The sequence below is a fragment of the Brassica oleracea genome, chromosome C5 (genome assembly GCF_000695525.1).
Source record: "Brassica oleracea var. oleracea cultivar TO1000 chromosome C5, BOL, whole genome shotgun sequence".
NCBI classification, from domain to species: Eukaryota; Viridiplantae; Streptophyta; class Magnoliopsida; order Brassicales; family Brassicaceae; genus Brassica; species Brassica oleracea.
The window spans coordinates 32,349,292-32,361,607 of record NC_027752.1 but is presented as its reverse complement, the minus strand read 5'-3'; the positions used below and the strand labels follow the sequence as shown (position 1 = coordinate 32,361,607).

The window sequence follows — 12,316 nt, the reverse complement described above, 5'->3', positions numbered from 1 at the left end:
TATCTATCTATCTATATATATAAAGAAGAGTTTTTCTTCACTCCTAGGTCATCCACATAGGATGCCACGTCAGAAAATCGAAGGCTATCGTCGCGCCACGTGTCCCTGCATTCAAAACACATCACTTTTTTAAATGAATATATCTCTTCGCATTTTCATACATACAAGTAGTATGTAACTGACACTTTAATGCGCATCAATAAGCGTTTATATGTATATAGAGAGATCCATCGCATCCACTACATATCCTGACAATACTCTAATATCTTTTTAAAACAACTTTTAGTTATGGTCAAGAGATAAAACAGAGGAAAGGCTGGACTTGCAGGCAGATAGTGGAGTAACATAAGATGTCGTCATCCTTGCTCAGTCATGAGCGCATCTAACATTACCGACACCGTTTGACATCGGGTTCGTTCTGCTTATGTATTTTTAAAACATCCAAAAGTTGTTTTTTTTGTATCATTGAAAAATATTCTTATTCAGAGATTATACGTTTGTTAGTATGAATTGTATAGGCTGTTTAGGCATATATATTAAACATGCATGTTTACATATACAAAATAGTACTCGATTTATGTTACATATTGTAATAGTGGATTAGACTAAAAAGGAAAAAAAATGTGCTTATAATATGTTTTAGTTTTTAGTTTGAGGGAAAGAAAAATAATAATAATAAATAGATGTAGTGTATTATACGGGGATTATTATGATTTTGAAACTAAACAAATATATAGGAAAATTGCACATTTTGGATGCGAGTGCAATTCATATTAACCGGGTTTAGTTTAGAGTGCAATATTATCCTCAAAAAAATATTTAGATAGAAATTATATTTATATCCACAAACTAGATAATTTTAGTTTTATAAAAAAATTTAAATTTGTGTACAATAATTATTTTACTTAATTTTTTAAAAGTTATGTTTTGAACTTCAGAAATATTATTATCACTATTTTATAAATATATTCTTAATTTTAATATTTAAAGATTAGATGAAATAATTTATAAGAAAGGTCTTCTTTTACTATCAATTTGAGATGTTAATATATTCATATTTTAGATTTACAAAGAATTTTAATACAAATATCGAAAAGTATATATAGTTATTCTATTAACTAACCTGTACTATAGCGTAATAAAATAATTTTAAAATAATAGTTAGTTTAATATGTATTTTGCTGATTTATAATATTTTTGTACAGAATAATATTTGGTCGTATAATTTCTGTTTGTGTATAATATTCTATAGCCAGTTTAAAATTTTATGTAAGTATAAATATATAATCATCAAAGCATACCATTCCTCCGTTTATTTGGTGTGTTTTACATTTGTTTTAGTTTATCCCTAGCAAATTACTGACATAACATAAAGCAAAAATAATTTCTCAAATATAACATAAATATAAAAAACAACCACAAGTACTAATAGTAACAATGACATTGTCCTAAACAAATACAAAATATATTTTTAGTGACTAAGATTACCTCAAAGTTAAAATTTTATTTTCCACAGTATTAGATACTCTGACATAAAAAAAAAGAATTCTGGTAATTGAAAACTTAATCTCATTCTCTTAACATAATCACACTTACAACCAACTGAATATAGAAGAAAATTTATACAAAATTATATATTTCATGAAAACCGATACATTGAATTCCGCGCGTAGCGCGGGCCTGCCCTAGTTTTAATCTAAAGTTTAAACTTCAGTCTTGCAATTGTATAAAATTATAGCGTCTCTACAAAATTTTGATACAGAAAATGATAGATATAAAATAATTAAAAACTATAATTGTGTCTTGATCATATTATTCTTTTTATATTGCTTAATTAAATTTAGTATAATTATTTTGTGTAATTTATCTTGTTAATAATTTGGTCCAAATTATAATCGGTTTAAATTTGTTGTTTACAGTTACTGTTAAACATTTTTCTTCAGATAATATATATTTCATAATTATGTTTGTTATTGTATTTATCGTACAATTTAGTTATTTACAATGTATATTATATATACTATGTAGTGGCCATTATTTAGGAAATAAAAAAAACCCGTTAAATTTAATTGATTTGTTACTAATTGAAATGTTTTTGTAGTATTTAAACCTGCAAAAATAATTTGTATTTATATTTGTTTTTTATAAATTATTTAATTTTCAATCATGTAATTTATCGAAATAAGTTGAAAGAAAATTGTTAAAAGATTATTCAAAAAATGAGATCTAATGTTTTATATTGTTTGGACATAAAATTAATTATAGTATTGTTTGAAAATATAGATAGTAGTATAAACCCTTCAGAAACAATTATGAACCATTCATAAGACTTTGGACTAAAAATATACATGCATTTTAAGTGTGAATCATAGTCTAGTTATATATTAATTGAATAGACCAATTTGCGACATGTTTGATTGGCCGGTGAACTGATGTTGAACAGAAAACAACATACTGGAATGACAGTTACAAAAAAAAAAAAAAAAAACATACTGGAAGGAAAAATGAACAAGTGGGACAAAGAGAAATATTAAAGCAAATAAGAAGAGAAAAGTAATCAATATATTAATTTAAGTTTGATTAGTTGCTGTGTTTTGAGAATATTATTGCCCACAAATCTTTTCTTCTCTAATCTATTTACAAACACTATGAAATTTTTATTGTATGTTTTATGATCAGCAATAGACAAGATCATCTCTTTTTTTTGTCATCAATTTATACAGACTCATAATGATTTTGTGAACCAAACCGAAAGATCTGCATCCATGTGAACGACGAAAGATGGTTGCTTCCTGACATTGCGTTCTAGGCTATCCGCCTTTGAATTATGCATCTTTGGCACATAAATTTTATGATCTCTGATTTGAGGAAACTTTCTTTCAGGGTCTTGATGTCTTCCAAATAACTTGCAAAATCTAGTCATTCTTCTGGTTCCGAAACCATCTTCACCAGTTGAGAACAATCAGTTGCAAACGTAACCTGCAACTGACGTAAGTTCCTCATGCATTCAATTTCTCAAAATAGCGCTTCCATCTCCGCATGAAGAAGAGAGATACTAGCCCTAACATTCATCGCCCCCATAAACCCCATCAAAACCTGCTAGAGTACTAAACCAACATTGTCCGGAAAAAATATCATTCTCTTTCCAAGAACCATATGTGAAACACCATCTTCATGGTATTGACGATAGGGTCGCAGCCTCCATGTGTGGTACTGCCCTCTGTATGTTCAATATTTTGTGCTTCAGCCCAAAGTGTAGATTATGTTTCTGTCAATTTGTGTCTCAGCTCAATGTCCAAATTACTGAAAACTTTGTTATTCCTTCATTTCCAAATGTATCATAGAATCCATGCAAACTGATGATCATCCATATGTGGGAGAACTCCCAAAGAGATGATCCATGTTTGTGAATAGATAACTTGTTGGAAAAATGGTTTGATTTTATTGTATCTTTGAAATGGTCCAAACCTGAAGTGCTGGAGGATATTAAAAAAACACATGATTTATCGATTTCCCATTGACTCTACATCTTGCACAACATATGACCCCTTGTATCCCTCTCGCTCAAATAATTTTCCTGACTGTTATACATCCTGACACAAATTGCCATAAGTAATCTCATCGGTAATCTTTTCAAAAAATTTCACTATATTAGTGTTTAATCATTTTACGAGTAAACACAAAATTTTATTTATATTTGCATCATAGATTTTTTTGAAAATTTGAAAACTCATTACCAGTAATGACGTTCTCACAGTTTTAGTAGCAAATACATCTTTGTCCAAACCATAAATGATAAAAGGTAAATGATAATATAATATTATAGTATTTTTATATGAATTACATTTTTAATTTTGTCATCTAACAATAATAAAAGGCCGATATCCTGAGTGCTCAGCGTGTCCACGTCTGCCAAAAAAATGATCCAATCAAACGATTTCATTTTGACACGTCATACCACGTTTATATATTTCGTGTGATCACCTTTCAAATGGGCTGTTTATATTTTTAAAAAAGCTCATATCAGTTCATATTCACCAAATCTATTTCATATGAAAGCGTAAAGTCGACCCTTCTCCTTCGTTTCTTCGATGAAGTTCTGTAACGACTTCTTTCTTCAACGATCAATAGATTTCTTTAATCCCCTCTTAATGAATTCGTTTCACCTAGCATATAACTCTTCAGATTCACTCAGGTTCTCAATATATAACTTCCTCTCCGATTCTCTGATCACTTATTCCACCCACATCCAAACAAATCTCAGCGCATCGATGGCTTCAAAAATCTTCAATGATGGTGCCGTTAGTCAACTCATCTTCGCATTAAAACCACTCTCCTCCGATCTCTCTCTCATCTTTTACCTTCTTCTCCGGCGACTTTCATACACCTTCGAATCTGTAAGCTCCAACCTCTAACTCCCAAATTCGCTTCTCTGGGGTTTCTACTCCTTATAGATCTTTTTGTATTAGCTGATGATTAACTAATTGATGATTGTCTTCAGTTAGAAATTGATTAGGTTAAATCAAATCTAATGCGTTACTCGAACTTATCCGATTTCCTTTTGTTTACTCTCTTCCCCGATTAAAATACCTCCCAAATTGATTAAGCAAAATATATGTAATTATCATCTGTTAATTGTATTAAGCCCCCATGGATCTTGATGTATGTTCTCAATTAAGCTTTGCTTCTAAAAGATTTCACATTAAAATTCCTTTTCACTGTATATGCAGGAATGAGTTTGTGAGTGGAGGAGTGAGGACTGACTTTGCTTCCAGTCCTTGCTACGAACGACTAAAAGATTGTTGCTATATAAAATTTTCAAAAGTTATTAACATACATAAAATAAAGCCACTTTGCTTCACCAGAAAGACGACCGACATGCTTAAATTACTCTATTGATTATTTTTGATATCTTTAGCATCTGGTCCCTTAATTTTTGGTTTGTGAGTTGCCTTTGAACTTATATGTACAAGTTAATCAAAGAGGTTTGTGATGGACTTTTGATAATGTTTGGCGAGCTGTTCTTTGAGTACATGTTATACTTCTTCTTGCTTGCATTTTGAATTTTCCTGATACTAATTCATGGAACTTATCTGTGTATCTCATTCTATTTGATCAGGAATGAAAATATTTTACTAGCTTATGAAGGGTTGGCAAAAAATTTTTTTGTTGTAGATGATATCAGAAATTGGTACTTTCAAGCCTTTCAAAGCAATCCTTACATGCATCAAACGTGATCTTAAGCCAGGTGATTAATAGCCTTGAGGTCACTTTGACAATAATCAGTGTGGTCAATTGATACAAGACTTAAAACATCCGCTATAAAAATTGACAGTTTTGATTCTAACCACTAGGTCTCTCTAACAATCATAGTTAATTTGTTTGTGAACAGTATATGTTTATGCTGTGTTGATTGCTGCAAAAATAATCTGTTTCTTTTAAACCCAATATTAACATTGCTGATTTTGGACTGGCAGGGGATGTTTTTTTTTCCTTTTTTTTGTTTCACCGCAGGGGAGGTTAATTCTTTTTTTTTCTTTTTTTTTTGTCAGCGGGGAGGTTAATTCAGTGACCCATATGTTTCGTTTAAGTCCACGTTTATCGAGTATGTTGTTATACGCTGGTAAAGATTGTACTTCAGTGACCAATATGTCGATTAGTGGCCACACCATTGTTGCCTTACTGACTCTAAAAGCTTTGTTCTGATAGGTAGAGCCAAAGAGAGCACCTGAAGTACTTCTACAGTCCTATCTATGCACATTAGAAGTTGGTTAGTATCAAATTTTTGTACTCCATCAGGTGCATTTACTATAAGACACCATCTGCGGAGGCTCTGTAACACCCCTTCTTTCAGGTACACCAGAGGGTATTTGCTTGGACGATGTGACTGTTGTAGTTTCTATCTTTGATCAGTTGATTCAACTTTTACTTATAATGTTATATGTTTCTTTTACAATCTTTGTAGGTTCTGATTAGAGAAAAGTCTTTCTCAAGGTCATAAGCTCTTTTGGGCGATGGATATTTCATAGTTTTGATTTTTTTGTTTTTTATTTTCCAGTGTGCCCGGAAATATTTCCCTTGAAACGAGCATACCAGTGGGATTTGGTGTTGTAGTCAGATTTTTCTAATACTTTAAGTTGACTATCGGAATGAGCTAGAGCAGAGTGATACTTTAAGTTGAAAATATATTTGCTTTGATAAGTTGTTTTTCTGTGCAGTTACAATTAAAAAAAAATGTTTCCTATGTAAATTTGATTTATTATGGTGAAAGACCGATTACCGAAGTAATGGATTTTTGACAACTTTGCTATCATCTGTAATTTATTGGTATCATGTGGTCCAAATTATATTTTCACAACAATGTATTAAAATATACATACATGACATATTTACTGTACAAAGATCTAACAAACAATACATATATCAGCTCAAAATTTTAAAATAATATTTTATATGTATCCAAATTTTATTTCAAAAAATAACAGCATATAAATTTGCAAATCCTTCAACATTGTATATGTATATAAAAGGTTAAGTTTTTAATATGTTTCAACTTATATAGTTATTAGTTGTACTTTCATGTATTTTCTATTTCATTCAAAAATTTAAACATTTATTGGTGGATAGTAATTTCTAACAAAATTCAAACATTTTCCAGAACCACTTATTTAAATAAATAATAATTCTATGGTATTGTTACATGTTATAAGAAGTTCTCTAACCTAATTGTAAAGGATAATTTTAAAATACTGTATATGTGATTTAAAATTTAAAAAATACTTTTAAAAATACATTTAAAAAACTATGCTTCTTATATGCATAAATATATTTTTATTCACATTTGATTTTAAACTAATAAATTCAAAACTAAATTTAAGTTACTTATGTTGGAGATAAACATATATTTAAGATATATACATGTTAATAATTTCAAATGAAAAATAGTTAATTTTAAAATGTTGTAAAGTCCATTTTGTACAAATTTTATGAAATCAATATAAACATAGAATTAGAACTTACGCACATTTTAAGCATAATTCTACACCTCATGTATATGATATACTAGGGTCGGATCCGCCCTACGGGCGGGTAAACAAATGAAAAAAAATATATATTTAAAATCAGGTCGTCTTAATTAATTTTTGGATCATGTTCAAAAATATTAAAAATATAATTAATAATGTAATAAAATAGTTTAACTATTTGTATAAATATTTAATTATTTTTTAAAACATAATATGCTCTAAATGTAGATTTATATCTAAAATTGTAATTTATACACTTTTTAAAAAAATTCTTAATTATTTTTTTGTTTTTTGATTCGGATCATGTTCGACCTCTCCACTTGCATGTGCTATTTGGCGGCCCTGTTTAAAATTTTAATAAATTTTTAGTTTGTTTTAATTATTATTTTTACTATTTTTATGACATATTTTACTATTTATTTTTCTTTTAGGAATTATATATTTGTTACTATATTAAACACACATATATCTATTTTACTATTTTCACAGTATTTACTTTTCTTGTATTTAATAGATTTTTAATATACTTCTTCTTAAATTTTATAATTCTAATAAGTAGAAAATGCCAATTTATTATCTTTTTCTAAAAAAATAAGCAAGTAGCATAAAATATAATATAAATTGTGGCTTTCTAATATTTATAAATAAAAATTTAGATTATATATTGGGTTTTCTGCAAAAAAACTCTCAATGTGGTTTTTTTTTGCAAATTAATCCGCGAACTAAAAAACCCACGGGTCAACCCTCCAAGTGCCAGTCAAACCGCAATATAACCCTCGGCTATATTTATGTGTATTTGACTGTGTATAATTTTAACATTTTTTCAATACTAGGTCGTTTTGGCGCTAATTTTTTAATGAAAAAAATTTGTTGAACCCCACCTTCATTGTGCATTTACGCAAGCTTCCATGTCCGAGAAAAACAAGGTCATTTCGTTTTAGAAATCTATATAATTGCGTTTGTTAAGTAAACAAATATATTTGTTGGCCGAGATGGTTATATAGCATGCACATGGTATTTAAGGTTCAAATTTCAAACCACGAGATCAACAATTTTTTTTCATTAAAAAATTAGCGCCAAAACGACCTAGTATTGAAAAAATGTTAAAATTATACACAGTCAAATACACATAAATACGGCCGAGGATTATATTGCGGTTTGACTGGCACTTGAAGGGTTGACCCGGGGATTTTTGAGTTCGCGGATTAATTTGCAAAAAAAAACCACATTGATGGTTTTTTTGCAGAAAACCCTTATATATTTATGAATTATTATATTCGAGAAAAAATATATTTATGTTGTTTTTATGTTACTTATAACTCATATCAACAAAAGTTTGAAAAAAGAATTCCTCAATTGTTTTTCCTTTTTTACCAACAAAATATAGGCTAAACTCATAAAAAATAGAAAACCTTAACTATTTGATGTATTGTTAGTTATGAAGATTATTATGGAACATTTGATATACTGTTAATAGTATGATAATTCTTAACCTAAATTGAGTAGTACCGAAGTGGAAAGTCACGAATCAACAATACCTAAACAGTACCTATTAGATCAATATAAACACAATAATTGTTATATTCTTACTATAGAAAACAAGGAGTCCACCAATATATTCTGCCAAAACTTCAAAGACACCCTAACCATATTACAAGAACCTTAAACTTTAAAAAAATCTCATAACTAATCGTACTTTACAATCACTATAACGTTTTTGTTCCCGATACGAACCACTCACCACCCAATCGGGCAACCCCAAAAAAAAACAGTCCATTATACGAAGCATAATATGGTTAAACAATAGAGAACTCATCTCTGAAAATAGCACAGATTGTAAGGCCACAACCATGGTTATTATAATTTTTTTTTTAAACATGGTTAACAGAAACAACAATTGCAAACAAGCAAAATATATGTTATCACATGTAATCTTTCATGACCTAATATTTTCTAAAAGACAAAAATCATTATCACACATCTCTTACAAATGCAAACCAAAAACACAAACCACAAAATCATACAAAAATTAATAACGTAGATCACAAGTAAAGTATATCCTGCCCGTAGGAAGTGAAGAACATAGTCTACAAAGAAATAATCAAAGGCTTTCCTCCCCACAAAGGTATTTTTAATTAAATTAGTAGTTTTCACTTCCACCATTTTTCAGAAGTCTTCTGATAAAATATTATATTTACAAATTTACAATGCCCAACATATCAACCAAACGATGATACAATCAAATAAAGAAGGACTTACACAGAGTTTTTTACCCAGCTATGCCACGTATGAACCTTTTTTATATAAATAACCATAGTTTTGTATTTACTTAAATTTAAGTTAACTAACTTATTCTTAACCAATTCCAGGCTATTTTTTTTTTCTTATAAACCACAACGCAACTTCTGATCTTCAAAAGACTTAATCTCTTTTTTACATTATTTATGTTTATTTAGCTACTCTTTTTGTTTTTAAACAATTGCATAAACTCGATATTCACCAATTTTCCAAACATTTTGGAAAACACAATGCTTCCATTCCAAACAAAAACATTGAAATTTATAATCAAAAATCGACTATCAACACACTTTGCCGCGCATCGCGCGGAGAAATGATCTAGTTTTATTTAATAAATGATGTATATTTTGAAGTCTTAACACAATAAAACTATATTAAATTATAAATGTATTCATTTATGTGATTAATTTTTTTTCACAATTTTAACCAGTAAATACAATTTTTTTTTTAATATGTATAATTTACAATTATTACTCAATAGAAATGTATTGAAAATGTAAAACTTAAATTTCTTTCTTAAATATGGATCATTTTGATACAGAAGGTATATAAATTGGTGAATAAATATATTAAATTTTGAATGGAATGATCCTTGTATATTTTATCTACATATAGTTCAATTATAGTTCAAAATTTAATATATGTAGATAACAAAAATTCATTCAGCCATCACCGATAAAAACCATATTAAATTTAAATTTTTATTTGATTCGGTTTCCAATTATTTTGTTACATCCCCCTTATAACATTTTTAAAAAGGCAAAGGTAATCAATATATGAAAGAAACTGAAATAAAAGTCGAGTTAAATAACTTGTTACCCGTAACAATTTGTATCTATCAGTTGCCAAAACTAGGGAAGAGTTGTGTTTGGTCATGAATTTGCAGGACAATGTTGATATATCCAATCTTATGAGGAAACACATTTCCAAAGGATCACCAAAACAAGCTCTGCTTCTGTACGAAGCAATCCGCCGCAAAGGAGTGTTCTTTCCGGGATGGATTCCTCTGCTTCTAAAAGCATGTGCTTGCGTTCCAAACTTTGTTCTCGGGAAGCAACTGCATTCCGAATCGATCAAGTTCGGTATCCACTCTGACGTCATGGTGAGAACCTCTCTGATCAAGATGTATAGCCAAAGTGGATGCATAGTTTCTGCACGTAACGTGTTCGACGAAATGCTTGAGAGAAACGTTGCTACTTGGAACGCTATGATCGGTGGGTATATGTGGAACGGTGACGCGCTCTCGGCCACTAGGTTGTTCGGAGAGATAATTGGGAGTGGAAATGAAGTGACTTGGATCGTGATGATGAAAGGGTACGTGAAGAGAAACGAGACTGAGAAAGCTAGAGACTTGTTTGAGAGAATGCCTCTGGAGATGAAGAGTGTGAAGGCTTGGGCGGTGATGCTTGGAGGGTACGTTAGTAATCGAGAGATGGAGGCTGCTCGGATGTTCTTTGAGGAGATACCGGAGAAGAACTCTTTTGTGTGGTCACTGATGATCTCTGGGTATTTTAGGGCAGGTGATGTGGATGAGGCTAGTGGTGTTTTTAACCGTGTAAAGGTTCGTGATTTGGTGATTTGGAACAGTTTGATCACCGGTTATGCGCAGAATGGGTACTCTGATGGTGCTATTGATGCTTTTTATAAGATGCAAGGAGAAGGGTTTGAACCGGATGCAGTGACGGTTTCAAGTGTTTTGTCTGCTTGTGCTCAATCATGTCGTCTTGATGTTGGCAGGGAAGTTCACTCTCTGATTAACCGTATAGGGATTGAGCTTAACGAGTTTGTTTCAAACGCATTGATCGATATGTATGCTAAGTGTGGGGATCTAGAGAACGCCACATCCGTGTTTGAGTCGTTAAGTGTGAGAAGTGTTGCTTGTTGGAACTCTATGATCTCGTGTCTTGCCATTCACGGGAAAGGCGGAGAAGCTTTAGAGATGTTCAGAACGATGGATACAAAACCCGATGAGATCACTTTTCTGGCGGCTCTCAGCGCTTGTGTTCATGGAGGGTTCCTAGTGGATGGTCTAAAGATATTCTTGGAGATGAAGAACAGAGATGTGAAACCGAATGTGAAGCATTTTGGATGTTTGGTTCATCTCTTGGGACGCTCAGGGAAACTGAAAGAGGCTTACGGATTGGTAAGAGAAATGCCTGTGAAACCGAACGATACAGTCTTGGGAGCTTTACTTGGTGCCTGTAAGGTTCACATGGATACAGAAATGGCTGAACAGGTGATGAAGATAATCGAGACTGCAGGAAGCGTCATAAACGGTGACAGTGAAAATCATCTTGTGTTGATATCGAACTTGTATGCACATGCCGAGAGTTGGCAAACAGCTGAAACGTTGAGAGTGGAAATGGAGAAAAGGGGTCTTGAGAAATCCACAGGATTAAGCTCACTAGTTTTGACCTGAGTCAACACGACTTAGATATTTCAGTCGTCAAAGAACTTAAGACACCTGATGAGTATGAAACAAGAACATTATCCTCGTCGCTTGTAAAAAGGCTAAGAGGGTGACAAGGCTAACAAGAACTCAGGTTCGAATAGTGAGGGAAGCTGGTGAACATTGAAGCAGAAGTGGTTTATAGTTCTTCCAACAGTTTTGATTGCATCGCTGGCAGTCTCTGAGCATCGAGTTCTCGTTAAATGCGTTTGAGACCAAGCTGATGAGTTCCAGAAAGATGGTTTCAGCTAAGTGAGAGAAGCAAGTGACAGGTTCAGGTTGCATATATATAATAAAGGACCTCACTGATGGTATGTGATACGTTTTGAAGAACATTGGCAAGAAGACAAGCCTGAGTCAATGGAACGTGTTGAAGAAGGCTTCAGATCGCATTGTATTAAGATATAACGCGAATATAAGTCTATTTGTGTATTTTTCTGTGTAAACTGTTGATGCAAATTACAACTGCAGAGATCCGACATGCTCTGTCTGAATTATATATCTCTTGTAATAAAAAAAAAACGGTACTTTTCATTGTTATCTC

The 12,316-nt window shown here is 31.2% G+C and overlaps 1 protein-coding gene and 1 long non-coding RNA gene across 3 annotated transcripts; both read left to right on the top strand.

Annotated features, from left to right (window-relative positions):
* Positions 1-4,016: 4,016 nt before the first annotated feature.
* On the top strand, positions 4,017-6,204 carry LOC106292679. 2 transcript variants are annotated; one of them, XR_001260219.1, is made up of 5 exons: positions 4,017-4,397; positions 4,731-5,248; positions 5,553-5,623; positions 5,710-5,854; positions 6,059-6,204. It is a non-coding gene; the product is annotated as an uncharacterized LOC106292679 (long non-coding RNA). The 2 variants fall into 2 exon arrangements; XR_001260218.1 differs by having other exon boundaries at positions 5,966-6,204.
* A 3,929-nt stretch (positions 6,205-10,133) lies between these two features.
* LOC106293532 (pentatricopeptide repeat-containing protein At3g21470) lies at positions 10,134-12,271 on the top strand. The gene has a single exon (XM_013729211.1). It carries the CDS (start codon positions 10,198-10,200, stop codon positions 11,740-11,742), a length of 1,545 nt encoding a protein of 514 aa, XP_013584665.1. The 5' UTR covers positions 10,134-10,197; the 3' UTR covers positions 11,743-12,271.
* Positions 12,272-12,316: the final 45 nt, after the last annotated feature.

Bases quoted from the DNA above. Each gene is read 5' to 3' on its own strand.
- LOC106293532 (XM_013729211.1), top strand. From the start codon at position 10,198: ATGAATTTGCAGGACAATGTTGATATATCCAATCTTATGAGGAAACAC.